Source organism: Aquarana catesbeiana, linkage group LG03, assembly GCF_042186555.1.
Source record: "Aquarana catesbeiana isolate 2022-GZ linkage group LG03, ASM4218655v1, whole genome shotgun sequence".
Lineage (NCBI taxonomy): Eukaryota > Metazoa > Chordata > Amphibia > Anura > Ranidae > Aquarana > Aquarana catesbeiana.
Genome location: NC_133326.1, coordinates 227,858,665 through 227,886,634, shown reverse-complemented (window position 1 = coordinate 227,886,634; position 27,970 = coordinate 227,858,665). Strand labels below are relative to the sequence as shown.

The following is a 27,970-nucleotide window of genomic DNA, read 5'->3' as shown; positions in this document are numbered from 1 at the left end:
TGAGTGCATTCTTCTTTTTTTTCTTTTCTTTATTGGTTTTTGTTCTTAAGATCCGATTCCTAAGACTCATCTGCAGATTCTGCATGCCAAATGGCTAAGTGTCTACTGGACTAAGTAGGGTGTGCCCATGATTACTGCCTTTGTCCTTTAGTAGGATTAGAGACAAATTCATTATGCTAGGACTCATATGTTTGCGCACTTTTGCAAATTGACACCTTTGTCTCTTGTCCCTCTATGTTAGATAGCCAATCGGGCTTGGTCATTCTGTATGTTATGAAGATACATGAGCAAATGGCTATGAAGTGCAGATTCTAACTATGCTTTGCCATGTCTGGCTTTTATTTATTTGTTTTTCTTTGTTTTATTTGAATGTTATGTCAAGAAAATGTATCAAAAATAAAGATTACATAAAAAAAAAAAAAAATCTGTGGGGCGATCTGAAGAGGGCTGTGTACAGGGGATGCCCTCACAAACTGACAGATTTGGAATGTTTTTGCAAAGAAGAGTGGGCAAAGATTGCCAAGATGTGCCATGCTGATAGACTCATACCCAAAAAGACTGTGCTGTAATAAAATCAAAAGGTGCTTCAACAAAGTATTAGTTTATCCACTTCAGCCTGGGTTGGATTTACCCCCTTCCTGACCAGAGCACTTTTTACAATTTGGCACTGCCTCGCGTTAACTGCTAATTGCGCGGTCATGCAATGCTGTACCCAAACAAAATTTGCATCCTTTTGCTCCCACAAATAGAACTTTCTTTTGATGGTATTTGATCACCTCTGCGGTTTTTATTTTTTTCGCTATAAACGAAAAAAGACCGAAAATTTTGAGGAAAAAAAAAATATTTTCTACTTTTTGTTATAAAAAAAATCCAATAAACTCAATTTTAGTCATACATTTAGTCCAAAATGTATTCAGCCACATGTCTTTGGTAAAAAAAATGTCAATAAGCGTATATTTATTGGTTTGCGCAAAAGTTATAGCGTCTACAAACTAGGGTACTTTTTCTGGAATTTACACAGCTTTTAGTTTATAACGGCCTATCCCATTTCTTGAGGTGCTAAAATGGCAGGGCAGTACAAACCCCCCCCCCAAAATGACCCCATTTTGGAAAGTAGACACCCCACGTAAATTGCTAATAGGCATGTTGAGCCCACTGAATATTAATTTTTTTGTACAAAGTGATTGAATAATGACAAAAAAAAATAAAAAATTTACAAAAAGTTGTCACTAAATGATATATAGCTCACACAGGCCATGGGCATATGTGGAATTGCACCCAAAAATACGTTTAGCTGCTTCTCCCGAGTATGGGGATACCACATGTGTGGGACTTTTTGGGAGCCTAGCCGCAGACGGGGCCCCGAAAACCAAGCACCGCCTTCAGGATTTCTAAGGGCGTAAATTTTTGATTTCACTCCTCACTACCTATCACAGTTTTGAAGGCCATAAAATGCCAGGACAGTTCAACCCCCCCCCCCCCCCCCAAATGACCCCATTTTGGAAAATAGACACCCCAAGCTATTTGCTGAGAGGCATGTTGAGTCCATGGAATATTTTATATTTTGCCACAAGTTGCGGGAAAATGACAAACTTTTTTTTTTTTTTTTTTTTTTTTTTGGCACAAAGTTGTCACTAGATGATATATTGCTCAAACATGCCATGGACATATGTGGAATTACACCCCAAAATACATTCTGCTGCTTCTCCTGAGTATGGGGATACCACATGTGTGAAACTTTTTGGGAGCCTAGCTGCGTACGGGGCCCCAAAAACCAATCACCGCCTTCAGGATTTCTAAGGGCGTACATTTTTTATTTCACTCCTCACTACCTATCACAGTTTCGAAGGCCATAAAATGTCAAGATGGCACAAAACCCCCCCCAAATGACCCCATTTTGGAAAGTAGACACCCCAAGCTATTTGCCGAGAGGCATGGTGAGTATTTTGCAGCTCTCATTTGTTTTTGAAAATGAAGAAAGAAAAGAAAAATGTATTTTTTTTTTTCTTTTTTCAAAACTTTGTGACAAAAAGTGAGGTCTGCAAAATACTCACCATACTTCTCAGCAAATAACTTGGGGTGTCTACTTTCCAAAATGGGGTCAATTGGGGGGGGGGGGGGGGTTGTGCCATCTGGGCATTCCATGGACTCCGAATCTGTGATAGGCAGTGAGGAGTGAAATCAAAAATTTAAACCCTTAGAAACCCTGAAGGCAGTGCTTGGTTTTTGAGGTCCCGTATGCGGCTAGGCTCCCAAAAAGTCTCACACATGTGCTATCCCCGTACTCAGGAGAAGCAACAGAATGTATTTTGGGGTGTAATTTCACATATTCCCATGGCATGTTTGAGCAATATATCATTTAGTGACAACTTTGTCCCGCAACTTGTGTCACAATATAAAATATTCCAAGGACTCGACATGCCTCTCAGCAAATGCCTTGGGGTGTCTACTTTCCAAAATGGGGTCATTTGGGGGGGGGGGGGGGGTTTGAACTGTCCTAGCATTTTATGCACAACATTTAGAAGCTTATGTCACAAATCACCCACTCTTCTAACCACTTGAAGACAAAGCCCTTTCTGACACTGTTTACATGAAAAAATATTTTTTTTTTTTTTTTTTGCAAGAAAATTACTTTGAACCCCCAAACATTATATATTTTTTTAAAGCAAAGGCCCTACAGATTAAAATGGTGGGCGTTTCATTTTTTTTTCACACAGTATTTTCGCAGCGATTTTTAAAACGCATTTTTTTTGGGAAAAAACACACTTTTTAATTTTAATGCACTAAAACACACTATATTGCTCAATTGTTTGATGAAATAAAAAAGATGATCTTAGGCCAAGTACATGGATACTAAACATGACATGCTTTAAAATTGCACACAAACGCGCAGTGGCGACAAACTACGTACATTTTTAAAAGCCTTTACAGGTTACCACTTTAGATTTACAGAGAAGCTCTACTGCTAAAATTTTCCTGGTGATACCTCACATGCATGGTGCAATTGCTGTTTACATTTGATGCCAGACCAACGCTTGCATTTGCCTTTGCGCAAGAGCAGAGGGGGGCAGGGGTGCTTTTTTTTTTTTGCTTTTTTATCTTATTTTTAAACTGTTCCTTTCATTTTTATTTTTTGTATCATTGTATCATGTCAGGGAATGTAAATATCCCCTATGATAGCAATAGGCAGTGACAGGTACTCTTTTTTTTAAAAAAAATGGGGTCTATTAGACCTCTCTCCTCTGCCCTCAAAGCATCTGACCACACCAAGATCAGTGTGATAAAATGCTTTCCCAATGGCACTGTTTACATCCGGCGAAATCGAAGTCAGGAAATGCTCGTAGCTTCCGGTTTCTTAGGCCATAGAGATGATTGGAGCCATTCTGGTCTCTGATCAGCTCTATGGTCAGCTGGCGGAACCACCAGCTGCATTCTCAGGTTCCCTGTTGGGACAGGAGAGCCAGAGAAAAACATGGAAGACGGTGGAAGGGGGGGGACATTCCCTCCCACTGCTTGTAAAAGCAGTCTAGAGGCTAATTAGCCGCTAGGATTGCTTTTACATGAAAGCCGACTGCTGGCTGAAAAGAAGGATACCGAGATGATACCTAAACCTGCAGGCATCATTCTGGTATAACCAAAGTCCAGCAACATACCAGTACGTTGCTGGTTCTTGTTGGGCATATATTGTAATCTTTTTTTTCATGCAGCCTGTGGGCTGAACGAAAAAGATTGATTGGTGGGTATGCCCACCATTAGAATACCTCCCTTCATCCACCCACTTCTAATGATGGGCATACATGCACCATTTCTATATGCCGAAGCATGGGGGCATCCGCCCCAAAAGTTAGGAGCAAATCGCTCCTCCACCCCTGCTGCCCCCATGCTTCGGCATACATCACCTCCGACAGCATTGGAGTCACGGCTTTATGTATCGTGGGAGGAAACGCTGTTGCTGTCAAGATAAATAAATCCGTGCTGCAGCTGAATGGCGTACCTGAAGACAGAAAAATGGTTAACAATAAAACACAGTAAACAGTAAAGTATAAAAAAAGCAAACATGATAAAACATAACAATAAAACATTGCAGAATATAATACAGTAAAAAAAGAGCAGAACAATAGAGAGAATAGAGAGAGAGAACAATAAAACGCCAACTATTTTTGTTTGTTTTATTTTATATTTTTTTTGTGTTTTTTTTTTTTTTTTCTTACACTTTTTTTTGTAACTGATTCCAGGTTCGGGTCTCAAAATGCGATGGCATCTTGGGAGACCCTGTGAAAGTGTGCCTAGTCTGCGCAATGCTGTACCCTACGCTAACACTCAACTAGTGTATGGTAGCACAACCAGGATTGTCAGGACAGGAGGGACAATAATAGCGGGTGTCACGCCTATATCCGCACTTGCTGCAGACACGACATCTTTTTTGGGGGGGTTCGTTGGGTAGGGGAACTCGGGAGGACATAAAGAAAATGCCTCTCATGCAGCCGACTGCATTTGGTTGGGGATGTGAATGGGGGAAGTACGGGTGCTGCAGAAGTGGTGGGTTCCCAATTAGGATTGGCAAATACAGCAGGAAGGGCATTATGGGCACGACGGGCCTGTGTTTGTCTTCTTCTTGGTGGCAGCGGGACACTACTTGTGCTTGCCACCTCACCAGCTTGAACTGCACTTATGGGACTCGCCACGTCACCAAGTTTTACTGCAGTGCTGGTTTGACTATGACTGGGGTGTACTAGGCCGTTGGTGCTTGCCAGTTCACCAAAACGCTACCAAATAAACTGTTAGCGATCGCAGGGATCAGGCCTGACTCTGCCAACGCTGCAGTTATGTGTTTAGTGTTTTGTAAGTGACAGTGATCGATCGATACTGCACTTGGGTGGGCTGGGCGGAGGGGCAAAACGCAGGTGCTAGCAGGTATCTGGGCTGATCCCACTAACACTGCGGGATCCGTTCAGATACTATACCACTAAGGGAGGTGTATGGTGCGTGCGTGGGTGTTAGCGGTACTGGCACTAATCTGACGCTGCCTGGGGCGACGCAGACCCTATCTGACCCTAAAACCTAACTTATCTCACCGCCAGGCGATCAGGGTGCTAAACCTTTTTTAGGTAATAAACGGCATGTGCCCTGACACTATAAACAATAAACTAACCAGAGTCACCCGTAACAGTTATACGGTGATCACTGGTGAAAGGGTTAACTAGGGGGCAATCAAGGGGTTAAAACCTTTATTATGTAGTATATGGGGGTCTATAAAACGCTGACGACGAACCTAAATACTTATCTCCCTAACTAGCGTCACCAGTGACACTAATACAGCGATCAGAAAAACGATCGCTTAGTGACACTGGCGACGGGGGTGATCAAGGGGTTAAAACTTTATTGGGGGGGTACCTTGGACCTAAAGGGGGCTACCACTAACTGCCCTGTCACAAACTGACACCAATGCAGTAATCAGGAAAAAAAAAAAAAACTGCAATTGGTGTCACTGTGGGGGGGGGGGGGGGGGGGGTGAAATGTGTGCCTAGTGTGTTTTACTGTAAGTGTTGTGTTTGTGCACTTACTCAGACGTCTTCTCTCCTCAGCACCGGAACGGAAAATACCGACCCGAGGAGAGATGACATCACTTCCTCTGTCGCTGTTTACTATACAGCAGCAGAGGAAGATTCTCATTCGTTGGGAGCGATCGCGAGGGGGTGGCCACGAATGAGTGGTCTCCCCCTCAGCCTGGATCGCTCCCCTAACGATGCCGACCGCCTCACCAGGTACGCGATTTTGCCTGCCCGTGCCATTCTGCCGCAGTATATCTGCGTTAGGTGGTTGGCACCTAAAAGATTTCAGTTTGTTTTTCAAGTTGTTTTTTCGAGTTGTACAGTTTATAGGTCACATTAAAAGGTGGAAAAAGTTCTAAAATTATCATCTTTATCTCTATTTTACATCACAGAAGCCTGACATTTTAACAGGGGTGTGTAGACTTTATATCCACTGTATATTGTCAGGGGTTAGCTCAATGGCATCACCTTCCCTGAGAAAAAGGTAGTCCAAACGTCAGGTTTTCTTAAAAATCCGACTTGTAGCCAGATTTTAAAAGGTTGTATAAAAATGTAACAAACAAAACAGAAAATAAATCCTTGCCATCCAGGCACTAACTAAACATTTCTGGTTCCTAACTCAAGGGTGAAGGGCTTCCCCCAGTCGCCCACAAAACAAAGATAATGCAAGCCTTTTTTCTCTCACAAAGCAAACTTTACATAAGCAGCTCTCTCAGGTTTTTGGCTTCCTTAGTCCCAGGCCAAGACTAATTATTGCTCCAGTCCTACTTTATTTATACCACCTGTTGGTGGACACAGGTTGACCGCAAAATTTGGTCCGGACACAACCCTGCCAAGGTGGCCGGTAAAATCCGGACCTGATTCCACCTTAGTTCTCAGCAAATTAACTTGCCTTTCATAATGTCACATATCCCCCCCCCTTCTACTCAAGACCCTGTGGCTGTGCAACTGTCCTAACCAGACAACGGGCACTGGAAAGGGCATCTGCATTATTCTGGAGTTTCCCAGCACTAAACTCCACTGTGAACTTAAAAGGAAAGGAACCACCTTGTCACCCAACTATTTTTCTCCTTGTTAGCACACATTTAAGAGGGGCATGATCAGGGACTAGTTTGAATGGTCTCCCCAACAGGTAATATTTCAGGGCATCCAAGGCCCATTTGATAGCTAAACATTCCTTCTCAACAATGGCATAGTTTTTCTCATGTATGTTAAGCTTTCTGCTCAGGTAAACCACTGGGTGCTTCCTCCCCATCTCTGATTTGGGACAAGTCATGAGCACAGGTTGTGCACAAAAAGCCTGCTTCAACATTTGAAATGCCTCCTCTGCCTCAAGATTTCACTTAATCATGACTGACCCTCTATTCTTCGTCAGATCTGTCAGTGAGGCTGCGATGGTGGCAAAATTGGGTATAAAACGCCTGTAGTACCCTATGACCCCAAGAAAAGCACGCACTTGCTTTTTACTTATAGGTTGGGGCCACTTTTGAACCGCTTCAATCTTGTTGATCTGGAGCTTGATCAGCCCTCGACCAATAATGTAGCCAAGGTATTTGGCCTCCTCCAAGCCTATGGCACATTTTTTTGGGTTTGGCAGAGTCCTGCTTTCCTAAGGGAATCTGCTACGGCTTGCACCCAGGGCAAATAAGATTGCCAATCTGGGCTGTGGATGACGACATCATCCAAATAGGCAGCTGCGTATTGGCAATGTCGTCTCTAAGTCTTGTCCATCATTCTCTGGAATGAGGCAGGAGCACCATGCAAACCAAAAGGCATCCACCTTTACTGGAATGAACTCTCTGGGGTAGAAAAGGCAGTCTTTTCTTTTGCAGATTCTGTTAGGGGTATCTGCCAATAACCTTTAGTCAGATCCAAAATAGTTCTGTACTTCCCTGTAATTTGCAACTGCTTCTCGTCTAGCCTCTGGTATTCTATAGGGCTTTACATTTATGCGGACACCTGGTTTCCTAATTTTGTAATGCTGTATAACACTGGTCTTTCCAGGTAGAGGAGAGAAAATGTCTATCCTTACTCACAAACTCTTTAAACGTCCTTCTGTTGGGCCACTGACAAGGTTTCAGTTATGGGTACCTCAGTTGTCACGAGAGCCATGTCCTTTAGGGGGGTTGGCACTGCCAGTAAAGTCTCTGTCCTTCCAAGGTTTCAAGAGATTAACGTGATATATTTGTTCTGGTTTCCTTTTCCCTGGCTGTTAACCACTTCCCACCCGGTCACTGCACATAAAAGGTGGGGTGGGAGCTCCCTCCTTCTGACTGGACGATTCTGAACGTCCTTCAGAAGGAGCGGGGGCGCGCAGCCGCGCAATTCCGATGAGCGCATGTCACCCGAAAACGCCGCATCTCGGAACGGCAGGAGGGCAATGTGATTTGGCACATCAGCTGCCCACCATCAGGCACATCTGCCCGCCCTCAGGCACATTTGCCCGCCCCTCAGGCACATCTGCCGCCTGCCATGACACATCTGCCGCCCGCCATCAGGCACATCTGCCGCCCGCCATCAGGCACATATGCCGCCCGCCATCTGCCACCCGCCATTAGGCACATCTGCCGCCCGCCATCTGCCACCCGCCATTAGGCACATCTGCCGCCCGCCATCAGGCACATCTGCCGCCCGCCATCAGGCACATCTGCCGCCCGCCATCAGGCACATCTGCCGCCCGCCATCAGGCACATTTGCTGCCCGCCATCTGCCCCATATGCCGCCCGCCATCTGCCGCCCGCCATCAGGCACATCTGCCGCCCGCCATCAGGCACATCTGCCGCCCACCATCAGGCACATCTGCTGCCTGCCATGACACATTTGCCGCCCGCCATCTGCCCCATATGCCGCCCGCCATCTGCCTCCCGCCATCAGGCACATCTGCCGCCCACCATCTGGCCACAATCAGGCACATCTGCCCGCCAACATCAGGCACATCTAGCCGCCCGCCATCTGACACCCGCCACCTGGCACATCTGCCCGCCAACATGACGAAAAGATCTTGCAGCGCAGAGGAGGCTCTCCAAATAATCCAGAGTATGTGGGACGAGAGTAGCGGGGAATTCTCTCCGTCAGACTCGGATAGCGACGATGAGCCAGTGGAAAGCAGTGGCTCCAAGATGGAAACAGAGGAAGATAGAATCCTAACAAGGAGAATCAGGAGAAATGAGCAGGAGGAGACATTCACCAGCAGCGCAGCATTCCGGGATAGGCAGGCATCCACCAGCAGTTCTGCAACCTTCCTAGAAGATAGGCCAGATGCTAGCAATGGAGCATCCCATCAACGAGGCAGTGCCCATACTAGCCTCCCAGATGTTCTACTGCATCCAACATGGCTGCCGATACGTCAGTAGAACCTGTAATTCCCCTTTTTACAGCCCAGCCAGACCCTCAGATGCAGACGGAAAATGTAACCCTACTTTATTTTCATTTATTTTTTACCAATGATCTCCTAACCTACATTGTGGAGCAATGTCATCTATACACCAGCCAACAATCCAAGTTCTTCATATGCCCGTCCTTTTGTTTGGAAACCCCTCACCGTGGAAGAATTTAAAATTTTCCTTGGCCTAACCCTCAACATGAGGCTGACAAAAAAAAAAAATGAACTCCATTCCTTCTGGTCTACCCAACCTATCCACCACATGCCGGTCTATTCGTCATTGATGCCCAGAACCCATTATATGATTATGAGTTTTTTACACTTCAACAACAATGCCCAATGCCTCCCTCAAAATCATCCCAGTTACGATAAATTATTCAAAATTCGGCCCCTAATCAATTTTTTTGCGCCAGCTTCAAGTAGATGTTTACCCCCCATATAAATATTTGTGTAGATGAATCCCTAGTACACTTCACAGGAAGACTCAGAATAAAACAATACCTCCCCAGTAAAAAAGCCAGACGTGGGGTAAAATTTTATAAGGCGTGTGACAGGGCCACAGGTTACACATATGACTTTATAATTTATGAGGGAAAAGACAGACAGCTAAACCCCCCTGGATGCCCAACCTACATGGGAACAAGTGGCAAAATTGTCTGGCAGCTGATCCAACCATTGCTTGGGAAAGGTTACCACCTATATGTAGACAATTTCTGCACTAGTCTCCCACTTTTCCGCCATTTGTACTTAAAGAATACTGTGGCCTGTGGGACAGCACAGACCAACCGCAAAGGCTTCCCACAGAGATTGGTGGCCAAGAAATTGAAGCAGGGTGAAATGGCCAGTATGCGGACTGAAGAGGTACTAGCGGTGAAGTGGAGAGATAAAAAAAAAATGATGTCTACATCCTTTCCACAATACACAATGACACTTTGGTGGAACTTCAAAGAAGAGGCCCCATACAGAAGCCAAAATGTGTGCATGAGTACAACCTATACATGGGGGGGGGGGGGGGATATGAACGACCAGATGATGCAGCCCTACTTGGCCACCAGGAGATCACTGTTTTGGTACAAGTAATTTGCCATTTATTTGATGCAACTTGCCCTATTCAATTCAAATATTATTATTTCTAAGTGCACCCAAAGTTCCCTAACCTATGTAAAATTCCAAGAAGACGTTGTCAAAGCCCTTCTCTATCCCCAAGGCCAAGCCCCTCAACTAATTAGCTCCAATTCATTAGCCAGACTCCATGAAAGGCACTTTCCCGATATCCTCCCTCTTACCCAAACAGGTCGCAAACCCCCCAAAAAGTTGTGTGTGTTCAAGTAGAGGAATTCGCCGGGACACCCGATACTACTGTCCCCAATGTCCCTCCCAGCCAGGCCTCTGTATTGGAACGTGCTATCGGAGCTATCATACTTCACTACACTATTAGTAAAGTGAAGATGATTTTTTTCCAGTTTCCACTATCTGTCATTTCTGTGAACGACCCGGACTGTTAACGACTATGCCTCTGCCAAACATGTTTCTGCCTTCAACGTGAATTGACCTCGGCCTGTTAAATGACCATGCTTTTTGCCTGCCTCCTGAACTGATCATTTGCCCTGCCACTGTACAGCACAGGGGTCTCACATATGTGAGTAGCTCCAGAAAAGGTTTTCCGAGTGGAGAAAACATTTTTCTCCGGGTTTTTAGTTTTCTCGGATTAGGGTCTGGAGACTCGGAGGCTTCATAGAGATTTGGGTGGGAAGAAGCCTCTACCCCTGTCCTCAGGTCTTACCTGACCAAGGCCCAATGTATAAAGTGCTACCTGCTGCCACCTGAACTGGTCATGCCTCTGCCTGCCACATGAACTGGCCATGCCTATGCCTGCCACATGAACTGCCTGCTAAACCTTGGACTGTACTGAACCATGTTCATACTTTTCCATATCTGTCTGCTGCCTGGACAATTCCTGGACATTTCCTTTGGCTGTCTGGACAAATGCTTTTACTGCTCTGGAATGGTATTCCTGCCTGCTAAAACCACAGGTTTTTTTTTTTTTTTACCTTTTGCTCAGCAAAATGTATTTTGGGGTGTAATTCTTGGTGTGTACATGCTATGTGTTAGAAGCCTGGAGGTGCTACTTGCATGTTGAGCCTCTGTATGTGGCCAGGTAGTGGAAAAGTCTCACATGGGGTATCGCCATACTCAGGACGAGTAGCAGAATGTATTTTGGGGTGTCATTTTGGCTATGTACATGCTATGTGTAAGAAAGATCTTCTAAATTGACAAATTTGTGAGAAAAAAAATAGGTTTTCATTTTCTTTCCACATTTTCCAAAAACTTGTGGAAAGAAATGACATGTTCAAAAGACTCATTATGCCTCAAAATATACATTGGGTTGTTTTCTTTTCAAAATGGGGTCATTTTGTGGGTAATTCAATTGTCCTGGTGATCCAGGGCCTTCAAAAATGTGATAGGTACTCAGGAAATGAAATGTGTAATTTATGCCTTTAGAACACCTGATGGTGCTATATGGATGTTGGGCCTCTGTATGTGGCCAGGCTGTGGAAAAGTCTCACACATGGGGTATCGCCATACTCAGGACGAATAGCAGAATGTATTGTGAGGTGTAATTGCAATTATGCCTGCACCGTGTGAGAAATAACTATAATAATAATAATAATATGACAATTTAGTGAAGAAAAAAAATATAGATATTTCTTAATTTTCCAAAGCATTATGGGGAAAAAATTTCAACTTCACAAAATTCACTATGCCTCTTACTAAATACCTCAGACTGTCTTCTTTCCAAAAAGGGGTCATTTGGGGGGTTATTGTACTGTCCTGACATTTTAGAGCCTCAAGAAATGAGATCAGTGCATTAGGATTGATACATTTTCAATAATGCGTAGCATGGCTTGTAGACTCTATAGCTTTCACACAAACCAATGATCATACACTTATCAGGATTTTGACATGAAGACACGTGGTAGAATACATTTTTGCCTAAATTTTTGACAATTTTATTTTTTTGGTTTCTTTTAAAAGAGAAAGTAGAAAATTTTGGGGTTTTTTTCAAAATATTCGCTCTTTTTTCGTTTATCACAAAAAATTAAAAATGAAGTGGTGAATAAATACCACCAAAAGAAAGCTCTATTTGTGTGAACAAAATGATAAAAATTTCATTTGGGTACAGTGTAGCATGACTGAGTAATTGTCATTCAAAGCGAGAGAGCACTGAAAGCTGAAAATTGGTCTGGGAAGGAAAGGGGTGAAAGTGCCCAGTATTGAGGTGGTTAAACTTTGTAGTTTACTTCCCCTACTCTCGCAATTTACTCTCAACTGTGGGGACTAGTACCAGCACTTTATCACCAGGGTTGAAGGTTCTGATCTTGGTACCCAGATTATAAACCCTTCTCTGGGCCTCCTGGGCTTGCTCCATATGTTCCCATACAAGCGGTATGACAGAGGCAATCCTATCTTGTGAGATATGCTCGATGACGTTTCTACAAGGCGTGGTCTCTCTCCCTCCCATGTTTCTTTTGCGACATCTAGCAATCCCCTGGCAAGTCTACCATAATGAGGTACCTCTCTTATAGCAAACATGAGGTACGGCAGCAAAAAATCCCAATTTCTCCTATTTTTTATCCACCACCTTTCTTAAGATGCTTTTTAAACGTCTTGTTAAATCTCTCCACAAGACCATCATTTTAGCAGTAGTAGACAGAGGTACAGAGATGGGAGATTTTGAACAACTTGCACAATTCTTTAGTGACTCTGGACATAAAATGGTGTGCCTCAATCCGTTAACTGCTTCTACCCCGGAAGATTTTCCCCCCTTTCTGACCAGAGCACTTTTTGCGATTCGGCATCGCTTTAACTGACAATTGCGCGGTTGTGCACCCAAACAAAATTGACGTCTTTTTCTTACCACAAATAGAGCTTTCTTTTGGTGGTATTTGATCACCTCTGCGGTTTTTATTTTTTGCGCTATAAACAAAAAAAGAGCGACAATTTTGGGGGGGGGGTTGGGGGGACACATTTTTTTTACTTTTTGTTATAATCCCCCAAAAATATATATAAAAAAAAAACAATTTTTTTCCTGAGTTTAGGCTGATATGTATTCTACATATTTTTGGTTAAAAAAAAAAAAAATTGCAATAAGAGTATATTGATTTGCGCAAAAGTTATAGCGTCTACAAGATAGGGGATAGTTTTATTATTTTTTTTTTTTTTTAATAGTAATGGCGGCGATCTGCGATTCTTATGGGGAGTGCGACGTTATGGTGGACACATTCGACACATTTTTGGGACCATTGGCATTTATACAGCGATCAGTGCTATAAAAACGCACTGATTACTGTAAAAATGTCACTGGCAGGGAAGGGGTTAACACTAGGGGGCGATAAAGGGATTGTGTTCCCTAGTGTGTGTTCTAACTGAAGGGGGGAGGGGATTGTGTAGGGGAGAGGACAGATCGCTGTTCATACACTGTATGAACAGACGATCTGTCTCTTCTCCCCTCAGAGAACCGGAAACTGTGTGTTTACACCCATACAGATCCCGGTTCTCCGTGTGTCAGCAGCGATCGTGGGAGCCCGGCAGTGATCGTGACCGCCGGGCACTCGTATCGGCTCCAGTGGCGAGCAGCGCGCGCCCCTAGTGGCCACAGGGAGCAGCGACGTAACAATGTTGTTTCACCCAGCCATGCCATTTTGCCGCAGTACAACTGCGGCGGCTGGTCGGCAAGTGGTTAATAACTCTTTTGGAATACCCACCCGACTAAATACCTGGACAAGCTCTTTGGCAATAGTCTTAGCTGAAGCATTACGCAAGGGAATGGCTTCAGGATACCGTGTGGCATAGTCCAGTATTACCAGTATGTGCTGATGGCCCTGGGCAGCCTTTACTACTGGTCCAGCCAGATCCATGCCAATTCTTTCAAAAGGCACTTCAATTAATCGGTAACGGTACCAGCAGACTGCAAAAATGGGGCAATGGCGCAGAATACTGACACTCTGGCCATGACTCACAATATTCTTTGACATCTGTATGTAACCCAGGCCAAAAGAATCTCTGTTATTCTCTTTTATTTTCCCTATACCCAGGTGTCCACCCATTATATGGCCATGGGCTAAATCTAATACCATCTGACGATAGGGTTTGGGAATCACTAATTGCTCTACCTCCTCCTCCCCTTGCTTTACCACGTGATACAGCAAGTTATTTTTAAGAGCCAAGTAGGGAAACAACACCCCTACATTAGGTTCAACAAATTCGCCATCATTTTAACATTTGGCTCTATTTAGTGTAGAGTCTCTCAGTTGTTCCGTACAAAAATCATCTTTCCTGACATCTAAGTCAGGCACCACATTCTGTCCACTCTCACTATTAGAGTCAGAGATCATTTTTTGTTCATTAACCTTAAGCTGGAGGCCGGTGTCCAGCTCCTCCTGCTCCCTAGCCATTAAAGAAAAAGGCTCTACCCCTCCGTTGGGCACACCAACCGTTTCCCTTTCATTTTTTGTAATCAAAAAGGTCTGGTGTGAGTTCCAGTGTTTCTCCAGCAGGTGAAGCTCTGTGCTCCTGACTCCTTTCATTTTCCCATTAACTCCAAGTGTGGAAAATCTGTCCCCACTAGGGCTTCATGAAGTAGTGAGGGTACCACCCCCACTGAATGTGTCACAGTGCCCCAAAAGGTATCAAACTCAACCACAGCAGTCTGGTAGTCACGTGTGTCACCATGTATACAAATCACCCCAGTAGTGCTAGGATGTAACTTTGCAGGATTTACAAAATCACCTTTGACTTGTATCACAACACTACCAGATTCTAGCAGAGCAGTGACTGGCTTTCCATCAACTGAAATCATACACATTTGTTTTTCCATGTGTCCCTGACAAGATGCAGTACATGCCACCTGTGCAGAAAAAAAATCATGCGTTTTTTTCAAATAAGCATGATCACATTGCATTGGTTCATCATTTAGGGTACAGTTAGCAGCTATTTGATCTAACGCATGGCAGCGATAACATTTTACGTGTTCTGCACCCAGTCCTCTAAACGGCCTCAGAGACCTTCCTGACCTATTTGGCCAGTCTCCAGGTCCTGAGCCCATAGTCCCATTATCTGTGGCAACAGCATTATAATTTTTTCCCACGCCCTTGAACCCTGGAACAGTCTAACCGGATCTTCCGGGTGGTTTTTCACCCCTAGAGGCATTGGAGTGGGGCAGTATATCTCTACACCAGGTCCAGCAGGTAGTTTGAAGTCTTAGGGTCCCCATGGCTGACCAACTTCCTCAAAGTGGCAGGGAGCGCGCGTAAATAATGGTCCAATGACCACACATGCCACAATCCTAGGGACTGACAAAGTCTCTGGCTGCAGCCACTTCTTGGTGAGGTGTATTAGGTCAAACATTTGGGAGCGGGGTGGTTTTGTCAGTACTGTATGACCATCAATGCACCCATTGAGCCCGGATCGCAATGGTGACACCCAGGCGTGCAAATATCTCAGCCTTCAGCATCTCATAATCCTTGGCAGCATCTGGTTCCAGATCAAAATAGGCCTTTTGGGGTTCTTCTGTCAGAAATGGCGCTAGCAGACCTGCCCATTCATCTTTTTGCCGTCCTTCTCAAACAGCGACTCTTTCAAAAGTCGCTAGGTAAGCTTCCACATCATCTGCAGGTGTCATCTTCTGCAGGTAATAGCTGCCACGCACCATTTTCTGTTCCACAGACAAAGGACCTGTGGACCCCTTCTTTAACTCCACCAGGGCCTTCGCAAACTGGCGATTGATATCCTGCTGGGCTGGAATGGATTCTTGCTGCTGCCATTCGGCTTCCTGCTGGGTTGCAGTGGCCTGGAGATTCATCTCCTGCTGTTGGCTTCCCGCTGTTGGCGGTTGGTTTCCTGCTGGGTTGCAGTCGCCTGCAGCAGGGCTTTTAACACATCCTCCATCTTTCCACTTGTTGAGGAAAATGCCCACCGAAAATCCACCATAGGTCAGGGGTTAGCTCAATGGAGATCACCGTCCCTGGTAAAAAAGGTATTCCAAGTGGCAAGTTTTCTTAAAGAATCCGACTTGTAGCCAGTTTCATTTTAAAAGGTTGTATGAAAATTAAACATACAAAACAGAAAATAAATCCTCGCTATCCAGGCACTAACTTAACATTTAAGGTTCCTAACTCAGGGGTGAAGGGCTTCTCCCAGTCACCCACAAAACAAAGATAATGCAATCCGTTTCTCTCTCTCACAAAGCAAACTTCATATAAGCAGCCCTCAGGTTTTTGGCTTCCCGAATCCCAGGCCAAGAGCAATTTTTTGCTCCAGTCCTGGTTTATTTATACAACCTGTTGGTGGACACAAGTGGACTGCAAAATCAGGTCCGGAACCAACCCTGCCAAGGTGACTGGTAAAACCCGGACTCCACGTTAGTTCTCGGGAAATGAACGCATGTGAGGTGAAACATAACCTCCATCAATCACCTCGTCTTTCAAAATGTCACATTATATATAATCATACACACATACGTACAAACAGTGCTCATGTTGCAAAATGAATGCACCCCAATGAAAGTCTTAGGAGCAAAGCTAAATTTTAGACAACAAAATCCTTATTAACAAGAATTCAACCACAGGTGAGTCTAATTATTCATTAAATAGATGTCCAGCAGACAGTTAATCATAAAAGGGCGTTACTTAAAGAAAACCCCTTCCCATTTCATGTTGTCAGCAATAGCACCACATGGAAGAGAAATGTCATAAGGCCTGAGAAAGAAAATAATTTCTTTACACAAGAAAGGTGAAGGCTACAAGAAGATCAGCAATGCTTTACTTATCAGTGAGAATACTGTAGCAAAAAAAGCGATACAAAAATTTTACATAGATGGAACTGCAACCATTTCACAGAGAAGTCCAGGCCATCCACGGAAGTTAACACCTCAGCAGGAGTGTCTTCTGATGAGAAGGGTTGCCGAAAATCGTCCTGAAAGTTCACTGCAGCTAGCTAAAGAAGTTCAAAGCCAAACTGGGGTGATTGTTTCCTGTGACACAATACGGCGTACACTGCAGAGGAATGGCAAGCGTGGGTGTCATCCACAAAGGAAGCCTCTTCTAAAGCCCATGCACAAAAAAGCCTGCCTAGAATTTGCCAGGGCCCGTGCTAAAAAGGTAGAAGACTACTGGGACTCTGTACTCTGAAATCAAGATAAATGTTTTTCGAACTGATGGCTTCAAAACTGTCTGGCATCTCAAAGGTGAGGAGTACAAAGAAAAGAGCATGGTGCCTACGGTGAGACATGGTGGTGGCAGTGTCTTTCTGTGGGGCTGCATACGTGTTGCTGGTGTCGGAAAGTTGCATTTCATTGATGGCATCATGAATTTACAGATGTACTGTTCTATATTGAAAGAGAAGATGCTACCATCACTCTGTGCCCTTGGTCGTTGTGCACTTTTCCAACATGACAATGATCCAAAACACATCCAAGGCCACTGTTGCATTTCTGAAGAACAACAGGGTGAAAGTGATTCAGTGGCCAAGTATGTCTCCTGGACTGAACCCAATTGAACACCTATGGAGAATTCTGAAGAGACAAGTCGAACATCACTCTCCATCCATCATCCAGGCTCTAAAAGAGGTTGTTCTTGAATAATAGAAAAGGATGTTGCAATATGTCGCCAACGTGTTAATTCCATGCCTAGAAGACTTGGTGATGTCCTTACAAATCAAGGCAGTCATACAAACTACTAGATATAGTAGTTTTTGTTTTGGGGTGTATTCCTTTTTGCATCAACTAATTTGAGTAAAACTGAAAATTTTGTAACCCAAGTTCTATTAACCTTACTTTCATGTAATGGAGCTAAACGAATGTTCTATAAAACTCAGTTTTGTCAAAACTGGAAATTGTTCTTGTGTTCAACAAGATATTGATTACAATTGTAATATATATATATATATTACACATACACACACAGTGGGGATGGAAAGTATTCAGACCCCCTTAAATTTTTCACTCTGTTATTTGCAGCCATTTGCTAAAATCATTTAAGTTCACTTTTTTCCTCATTAACCACTTACCTACCCGCGTATATACATATGATGTCCACAGATGGGATCTCCCATCCTGGGTGGACGTCATATGACAGCCTCGGGTTCCCGGCCGTCTAGGGGGCGCGCGCACCTGCCGCGTTGCTCGGGACCCAGGGCATGTGCCTGGCGGGCGCGATGTCCGCCGGGCACCCGCGACTGCCCGTTAACCGTGCCGGACCGTGGATCTGTGTGTGTAAACACACAGATCCACGTCCTGTCAGGTGAGAGGAGAGCGATCTGTGTTCCCAGTACAGCGGAACACTGATCGGTCTCCTCCCCTTGTACGTCCCCGCCCCCTACAGTTAGAAGCATTCCCTAGAAAACACATTTAACCCCTTGTGTCCCCCTAGTGGTTAACCCCTTCACTGCCTGTCACATTTACACAGTAATCAATGCAATTTTATAGCATTGATCGCTGTATAAATGTGAATGGTCCCAAAAATGTGTCCAATGTGTCCGCCATAACGTCGCAGTCACGAAAAAAAAAAAAAATCGCGATTGCCGCTATTACTAGTAAAATAAATAAATAATTTTCTTTTTTAAATGCCATAAATCTATCCCGTATTTTGTAGACGCTATAACTTTTGCGCAAACCAATCAATATACGCTTATTGCAATTTTTTTTACCAAAAATATGTAGAAGAATACGTATCGGCCGAAACTGAGGAAAAAATCTGTTTTTTTAAAAAAAAATTGGGATATTTATTATAGCAAAAAGTAAAAAATATTGTGTTTTTTTCAAAATTGTCGCTCTTCTTTTGTTTATAGCGCAAAAAATAAAAACCGCAGAGGTGATCAAATACCACCAAAAGAAAGCTCTATTTGTGGGGGGAAAAAAGGACGTCAATTTTGTTTGGGTACAACGTCGCACGACCATGCAATTGTCGTTTAAAGTGAGACAGCGCTGAAAACTAAAAATTGGTCTGGGAATGAAGGGGGTGAAAATGCCCTGTATTGAACCGGTTAATGTACACACAGCACCCCATATTGACAGAAAAACTGAATTGTTGACATTTTTGCAGATTTATTAAAAAAGAAAAACTGAAATATCACATTGTCCTAATTATTCAGACCCTTTGCTCACTATTTAGTAGACACACCCTTTTGATCTAATACAGCCATGAGACTTTTTGGGAAAGATGCAACAAGTTTTTCACACCTAGATTTGGGGATCCTCTGCCATTCCTCCTTGCAGATCCTCTCCAGTTCTGTCAGGTTGGAAGGTAAACGTTGGTGGACAGACATTTTTTAGGTCTCTCCAGAGATGCTCAATTGGGTTTAAATCAGGGCCCTGGCTGGGTCATTCAAGAACAGTCACCGAGTTGTTGTGAAGCCATTCCGTTATTTTAGCTGTGTGCTTAGGGTCATTGTCTTGTTGGAAGGTCAACCTTTGGCCCAGTCTGAGGTCCTGAGCACTCTGGAGAAGGTTTTCGTCCAGGATATCCCTGTACTTGGCCGCATTAATTTTTCCCTCAATTGCAACCAGTCGTCTTGTCCCTGCAGCTGAAAAATACCAACACAGCATGATGCTGCCACCACCATGCTTCACTTTTGGGACTGTATTGGACAGGTGATGAGCAGTGCCTGATTTTCATCACACATACCGCTTAGAATTAAGGCCAAAAAGTTCCATCTTGGTCTCATCAGACCAGAGAACCTTATTTCTCACCATCTTGGAGTCCTTCGGGTGTTTTTTTTTAGCAAATTCTATGCAGGCTTTCATGTGTCTTGCACTGAGGAGAGGCTTCTGTTGGGCCACTCTGCCATAAAGCTCCCGACTGGTGGAGGGCTGCAGTGATGGTTGACCTTCTACAACTTTCTCCCATCTCCCAACTGCATCTCTGGAGCTCAGCCACAGTGATCTTTGGGTTCTTCTTTAGCTCTCTCACCAAGGCTCTTCTCCCCCAATAGCTCAGTTTGGCCGGATGGCCAGCTCTAGGAAGGGTTCTGGTCATCCCAAATGTCTTCCATTTAAGGATTATGGAGACCACTGTGCTCTTAGGAACCTTAAGTGCAGCAGAAATTTTTTTGTAACCTTGGCCAGATCTGTCCCTTGCCACAATTCTGTCTCTGAGCTCTTCAGGCAGTTCCTTTGATCTGATTCTCATTTGCTCTGACATGCACTGTGAGCTGTAAGGTCTTGTATAGACAGGTGTGTGGCTTTCCTAATCAAGTCCAATCAGTATAATCAAACACAGCTGGACTCAAATGAAGGTGTAGAACCATCTCAAGGATGATCAGTATATATGAGTGTCACAGCAAAGGGTCTGAATACTTAGGACCATGTGATATTTCAGTTTTTCTTTTTTTAATAAATCTGCAAAAATGTCAACAATTCTGTGTTTTTCTGTCAATATGGGGTGCTGCGTGTACATTAATGAGGAAAAAATGAACAAATAATTTTAGCAAATGGCTGCAATATAACAAAGAGTGAAAAATGTAAGGAGGTCTGAATACTTTCCGTCCCCACTATATATATATATATATATATATATATATATATATATATATATATATATATATATATATATATATATATATATATATATATATATATTAAAAACTGAAATCTATGAAATGGTAATACTGCCACCTAGGGGTTTCTTTTCATTTGAAGCAAAAAAATTTTTAAATTTTTCCTACTCTACTCCAGTTATAACAGTGTTTGAGTTGTATATACGTTGACCATGTCATTTTACATCAGGTGTTTAGGTTTACACACTTAAGTGTTCAAAGTGGTTGTAAAGCTTCTGTTTTTCTTTTCTGTACTAAAATAACAAACATACTTACATGCTCTGTGCAAGGGTATTGCACACAGCCGTCTCTTTACTTTATTCTGGGCTCCCCCACCAGCGCTCTTGGCTCCTTCTCCCTTCTGAGGGAACCCATAGCAAGCCACATGCTATTGAAGCACTCGTGCAGGCTCTATGCTGAGCCGGGCTGTGTTTACCCCGTCCACTCCTTACAGGATTTGACTGACAGCAGCAGGAGCCAATGGCTCTTGCGGCTGCCTCTAAGTCCTGAGATGAGTGAGAGCAGCACTGCTGCTCTTGTACACAACATTGGAAGGACATAGGATTTAGGTATAGTATTTGGGGGGGGGGGGGGGGGCGGGAATTGATCATGGAAAGTTGTTTTTTTGTTTTTTTTTATCTTAAACCACTTTAGCCACAGAAGATTTTACACCCTTAATGATCAGGCCATTTTTTTGTGATACGGCACTGCGTTACTTTAACTGACAACTGCACAGTCGTATGACTCTGTACCCAAATAACATTGATGTCTTTTTTTCCTACAAATAGAGCTTTCTTTTGGTGGTATCTGATCACCTCTGCGGTTTTTATTTTTTGCGCTAGAAACAAAAAAGGACAAGTAAAAAAAAAAAAATTTTTTTTTACACTTTCTGCTATAAAACTTATCTAATAAAAAAAAAATCTAATTTCTTCATCAATTTAGGCCAATATGTATTCTGCTACATATTTTTGGTTAAAAAAATCCCAATAAGTGTATATTGATTGGTTTGCACAAAAGTTATAGTGTCTACAAACTAGGGGATAGATTTATGGCATTTTTATTAATTTTTACTAGTAATAGCAGCAATCAAAGATTTTTAGCGGGACTGCAACATTGCGGTGGACAGATTGGACTCCTGACACTTTTTTGGGAGCCAGTGACATTACTATAGTAATTTGTGCTAAAAATATGTATGGTTACTGTACTGACACTGGCAGGGAAGGGGGTAACACCAAGGGCAATCAAAGGGTTAAGTGTTTCTCTAAGGGATGCACTCACTAGATAAACAGAGTGATAAGTGTTCCTATACAACACAATATCACTGCGTTCATCTCTAACAGAACAGCGGTCTGCCTTGTTTACATCGGCAGACCCCCAGTCTATTTCTCTGGAGAGCGATCACGGGTGGCCAGTGGACATCGCGTCCGCCGGACCCGCAGATTGGCTCCCACAGTGGTATCTATTGCACGAAATTACATACAAGTGGAAATTTAGGCAGAAAATTAAGTCCTGCTAGAACACTTCAGGCTGGCCCCTTTTGCAGGTATAGCTATATAAAACATTGAAGATAAGTGCCTATACGGTTTAAAATCCAGTGAATACACTGTCTCGCCCTGCTCTGCACATGCTCAGCTGCTCTCCATTTTCAGGCACCGCTATCGATCTGCTGACAGCCTTAAAGCAGAAATAAATCCTCCTATCCTTTACAGCCAAGGAAGCTGCTTCTGTTTGAACTGTCAGGGTGTTGCACATGTGATCAGTTATGACACTAGCCATATCATGGTTTGACAGTTTGGTTGAAGACACAAGCAAATGTGAGTTTGCAGCATTCCAGAAATGTAACTTTTTTGAAACCGGTAAATTGATGGGTATAGTTCTGTGCTTTATGATTTACTGCTGGGGCTTTGGGCTTCAGCAAAATGGCAGCCTCTAGGAAGAAGCAACAGTAGCAATGCTGTAGGCAATTTACAGCACACACTAATTTTCGTAGCATAATTATTAATGTGGGATGTATGTCCCTTGCTAAATAAAATTTTTTATCAAGTTGTTATGGGTAAAGTTCCACTTTAATGCAGAGAATGCTTTAAGGTAAAAAACAAAAACAAAAAACAAACACATGCCTTTAAAACCACTTTAATCAGATAATCAGAGATCAATTTTACAATTTTATTTTTCAGCTGTCCCTAGATGGGCTTCTGTTATACTACTATTTATAGGAAAATGATTGAGTACTTGCCTAAGAGTAGTGTTTGCAGAAGATCCAGGCTGTGTTTTCAGGTATCTGTACATTGCCTCTTCTTTTGTCAAGTTGCATCTTTGATTGAGATTCCCAGAAAACGAAAGGATGCTAAAAATCTATAGGTAATAAACAGGCCATCAAGTTGATGTAAATATTAAGAACAAAGTAGCATTTAAAAAAAAATAAAAATCTATAGAAAAAAAAAAAAAAAAATCTGCAAAGCCGAATCCAGTATTACAAATTGTTGTAACATACCCACAATGACCCAGACTGGATACAATGTCAGCTATGGGTAAAATGAGCTATCCCAAACAAGTGTTCAATGATGCATGTGTTCAGTTGTTAGGTGTGGGTAGGATAGGCTTCTCTGAAGAGGAGGGTTTTCAGGGATCGTCTAAAAGCTAAAAGAGTAAGAGATAAATCAGACAGATTGGGGTAAGGAGTTCCATAGGATTGGAGAGACGCTGGAAAAGTCCCGGAGGCAAGCATGGGAGGAGGTGATGAGGGAACTAGAGAGCAGGAGGTCTTGAGTAGAACGAAGAAAATGATTAGGTTGGTATTTTGAGACTAGGTCAGTGATGTAGCTGGGGGCAGAGTTGTGGATAGCTTTGTAAGTAGTTGTTAGTATTTTGAATTTGATTTGTTGGGTAAGCGGTTGACAGAGGAGTAGCAGACACAGAGCGGATGGTAAGGTGGATGAGTCTGGCAGCAGCATTCATAATGGTTTGAAGGGGGGACAGACTATGTAAAGGTAAGTCAATGAGGAGGGAGATGCAGTAGTTGAGGCGAGAGATGACCAGGGAGTGAATTAAGAGCTTTGATGTGTCATTAGTTAGAAAGGGGTGTATTTTGGAGATGTTGCGGAGGTTGAGGTGGCAAGATTTGGACAGTGATTGGACATGGGGCTTAAAGGAGAGTTCAGAGTGGAGGATATCTGAACAGTAGAGATCTCCTCACGAATTGTATCAATCTTCTGTTTGAAGTGATTGGCGATCTCCTGGGCAGAGAGTGAGTTGGTGAGTGGAGGCAGTGGAGGACGAAGGAGAGAGTTGAAGGTAGAGAAGAGTTGACGGGAATGGAATAAGGTGTTAATGAGAGATAAAATAGGTCTGCTTGGCAGTGAGGTGGAAGGAATTATATTTTTGGAGGACAGATTTATACTGGTAGAAATCTTTGAGACATGTCTTACGCCACAGGCGCTCAAGAGCACTGCTGTGTTTTTTCAGACTTCTAGTGTTATGTTTGCCTAGGTTGAAGGGGACAGGGCCTGATTCTGTGTTTAGTGAGGGGGGCTAGTGTGTTCAGTGAGGCTATAAGTGAAGTGCTGTAGACAGAAGTGGCTAGGCCGCTGCAGGACAGGGGTGCGATTGTGTCATAGAGATGGTCAGTAGCAGAGTGGAGAAGAGAAGGGTTGAGATGGCGAAGGTTTCTACGGGTAACTGTTAGGTTGTTGCAGGGAGAGGAGGAGGAGGAGGAGGAGGAGGAGGAGGAGGAGGAGGAGGAGGAGGAGAAAGTGAAACCAAGAAGGAGCGTTTAGAGAGAGGGTAAGGATAGTTGGAGAGCTTGCGCGGAGTGCATAGATGGGAGAAAACAAGGTCAAGGGTATTGCCTTCAGAGTGAGTAGAAGCATGTATCCATTGCTTTGGGTCAAAGGAGGAAGTTAGACTGAGAAGTTTGGAAGTAGCAGGAGTGTTAGTATTAATAGGGGTGTTGAAGTCCTCAAGAATGATAGTGGGGATTTCAGAAGAGAGAAAGTCCAGGGGGCCAGTAGATCACAGCTATCCTTAGAGAAACTGGGCAGAAGAGACTAATTCAGTTGATCCAATTCAGTTATTGGTCGCTGCTGCAAAATTAGGCGCCCTCGCCTTATTTCCCTTATCTTTTACACACAATGTAAGTAATCTACTAGGCCGTTTCAGTTATTGATTGGACATATACATATGTCCGTTCCATACCGAGAATTCATATTTTTATTTATTTTTTGATTACTTTTCATCCAACTTGGTCTGTATGAGTCTCCTCTCCCATAGCGGTGCGGACGGTCAAATTGGCGCTCGCTGGTTGATTGGGTAAGCTTGGGATGGATTAGACAAAAGTATATAAATATATCTACATATCTGTACTCTATTACTAATTGATTATCTTGTTTGTATGCATGTTTTTGTTCTTGTTATAGTCTGACTAGTAGTGGTCCATAAATCTCCTGAAGAAATAATCAAGAAACATGCTGGAATCAGATACTATATCATGACCACCTATGCAATGTACTTCTAGGACCATAGAACCAACATGTGTAAATAATTTTTATTGGTCTGAAAAAATATATATTAAATAAACTTTGTAAGTTATATTTAAATTTGTTTCTTTATTGTCCTTGGCACCGTTATAATCCCACCAAATACCTGTTGTCTTATATATACACACTAGGTCAGGGATGAGGTGCTGATATAGCGCTGACACCTAGCTGCAATAATGTAGTAAAACAAAATTTTGGTCTAAATTTTTGAAGAAATTTGTTTTTATTAGATATGTTTTTTCGTTTATAAAATAAAAACTCAGTGAAGAGCAATAACCCCAAAAGAAATCTCTATTTGTGTGAAAAAAATTGATATAATCTTTTTTGTGTACAGTGTTGCATGACAGAGCACCTGCCAGTTAAATTAGCACAGTGCAGAATAGCAAAAAAAGCCCTGGTCATGAAGGGGATAAAACCTTCCAAAGGTCAAGTTGTTAAAAACATTTCAAATAGAGGAGCAAGTGCTGAGAATGTAAACAAGGGGGCGTTGTAGAGATGAATGATGTTGACAGCAGTGTTCATTTTGGCAGCAAATTTCGGTTTAGTTTTAGTCCCATTTTAGTTATCTGCAATTGTTTTAGTCGTATTTAGTTGACTAAAATCTCCAGAACATTTTAGTTGACTAAAACGCATTCGGCTGCACACCCACACAAAAAATATGAGATTCCTTTAGTCTAAGTTCATAAAAGCAATGGATGGGTACAGACAGGGGAAGAATAGGTAAGCTTCCTTACCCGTTCTTGCCCTGCATGTACAAAGCCAATGCTTTTATGAACTTTCAATAAAGGAATCTCATTATATTTTTTGTGTGGGTGTGCAGCTGATCCAAACTTTTCCGCTCCATGTTTACTACTGCAGTGGCAGGGCATGCACCCTACTTCATGGGATTGATCTTGGATCCGTAACCAATGTTATTTACCTGTGAGCAGCGGTCTTTTTTCCTCAAACTCATTTTAGTCGACTAAAATTTAACTGGTTTAATAAATTGTAATGCATTATTTAAGCATTTCTCTACAATTTCCAAATACACTCATGGAGTGAAAAATCGAATAAGTTATTATTTATGGTATTAAGGTTTAAACATGCACTACAGACACAGATTTAGTCATTATATAACTTTATTTAAGCAAAGCCAATTTTCGTTACAAGAGTATTGGTTTTTTGGACAGAAGTGCAACGTTAAAATAAGGAAAAAAAAAAAATACGATAAAAAAAAAACTTTGCGTGATGAAGCCACCATGCAGTGTACATTTACATGGACTTTCACAGTTCAAGAAACTGAAGTTCTTTTCAGTTTCTTGAAGAAGTGGTAAAGTTCAGGTAAATGTGCACTGCATGGTGGTCTTGGCATCATGCAAAGAGTTTTGTTTTTTTTTTTAGAAAACAGCTGTCAGAGAACTATCACAAAAGCTCGTTCCCGTGCGCCAGTCTGACATTCGGCAAGAACGAGTGAGCCCCGGGCCAAGCACGCACGTTAGCCCAGCACCGGCACATTCGCAGGCCAACGAATCACTGCGCAAGGCGCCCTATTTAAAGGATCAGCATACTAGTGTCAGTGCTGGATTGTCTCAGCTCGTTCCTGTATCCTTGCTGCTGGTGTTGATTGAACCTTGATCCTGAACCCCTGGCTTTCCTGACTACTCTTTCGGATTACCCCTGCTTTTCTGCCTGCCTCTGCTTCCTGTACCGGACCCGGCATGAACTTCTGACTATGGATCTGTCGCCTGATCCTGTACTTTTCTGCCAGCTTGTTGCCAACCACCGCCATTCCTTGACTACGAACCTGCCTGTCGATTGTGTACCTTTCTACCAGCACGTTGACAACGCCTTCCTGTCCGCGACCGTGCAAGTATTCCCGCTGGACTTTTCCCAAATCAATCCAGGATCGGCATCCCACCGGCTCCCCTAAGGCTCCGGTGTTCCTGATCCTGCCAGCAGGCACCTGCACCCTTCCGCTGCCCTAGCAACCCTGTCTCAACCTCCAGGGATGCTAGGACCGGAACCGTGCAAGAGGCCACCCTCGTCATTTTGGACTCCGCTGTAAGGTACGTGACAGTACAATCCAGCCACATGGAGTCCGAAAGGGGGGCTTCAGCTATGGATGCTCTGTGCCAACAGATTGCAAACCTCACTCAAGCAGTCCAGGGCCTGCAAGATGGCTACCAGCGACTCGAACAACGAGTGGAGTCTCTCTCTCCAAGCACCTCAGCACACCGGACAGCCGCAGCACCTGCATCATTGGTTTCAACTTCTACACCCACAGTAGTGGTGCCGACCCCAGAGCCACGAGTCCCTGCTCCAGAGAGATTTATGGGAGATCGCAGCAAATTCCGCGCTTTCAGAAATGCCTGCCATCTGTATTTCCTGCTACAGCCCGCACCTTCTCTTTGGAAAGTACCAAGTTGGGATTCATCATTTCATTACTGCAGGGAGAACCCTGGACCTGGGCTCACCACCTACTGGAACAAGCTAGTCCCTTGCTGAGTACTATGGACTCTCTTGGATGAAATGGCTAAGCTTTATGATGATCCTCAACGTACCACCACAACCGAGGCTAGCCTCCACGCCCTCCAGCAGGGTCGTAGGCCCGTGGAGGACTACGTTACAGACTTTAAACGGTGGAGTTCCGACACACAATGGAATGACGCCGCTCTACGTTTTCAGTTCCGCTTAGGACTTTCGGAAGCGCTTAAAGATGAACTAGCTCGTGCTGGGATCCCCAATTCCCTAGAAGAGCTGATTCAGCTATCTACTCTGATCGATCACCGGCAGAGGGAGCGAAGATCTGTAAGGACCAGCCAGTACCGGCCCATGTGGATGCTACCCAGGGTACCTAGCCACCCACCTATTCCTGCAACCCCCACTACCTGCTCCCGATACTGAAGCTCCAGAGCCAATGCAATAAGGCC

At 43.5% G+C, this 27,970-nt stretch overlaps 1 protein-coding gene across 1 annotated transcript in view; it reads right to left on the bottom strand.

Moving 5' to 3' along the window:
* ASZ1 (ankyrin repeat, SAM and basic leucine zipper domain containing 1) overlaps nt 1-27,970 on the bottom strand; it is a 450,104-nt gene that overhangs the window by 237,850 nt on the left and 184,284 nt on the right. The window contains exon 7 of the mRNA XM_073619829.1: nt 22,763-22,881. Within this exon, the coding sequence (XP_073475930.1) occupies nt 22,763-22,881 (119 nt within the window). The remainder of the gene's footprint in view (nt 1-22,762; nt 22,882-27,970) is intronic.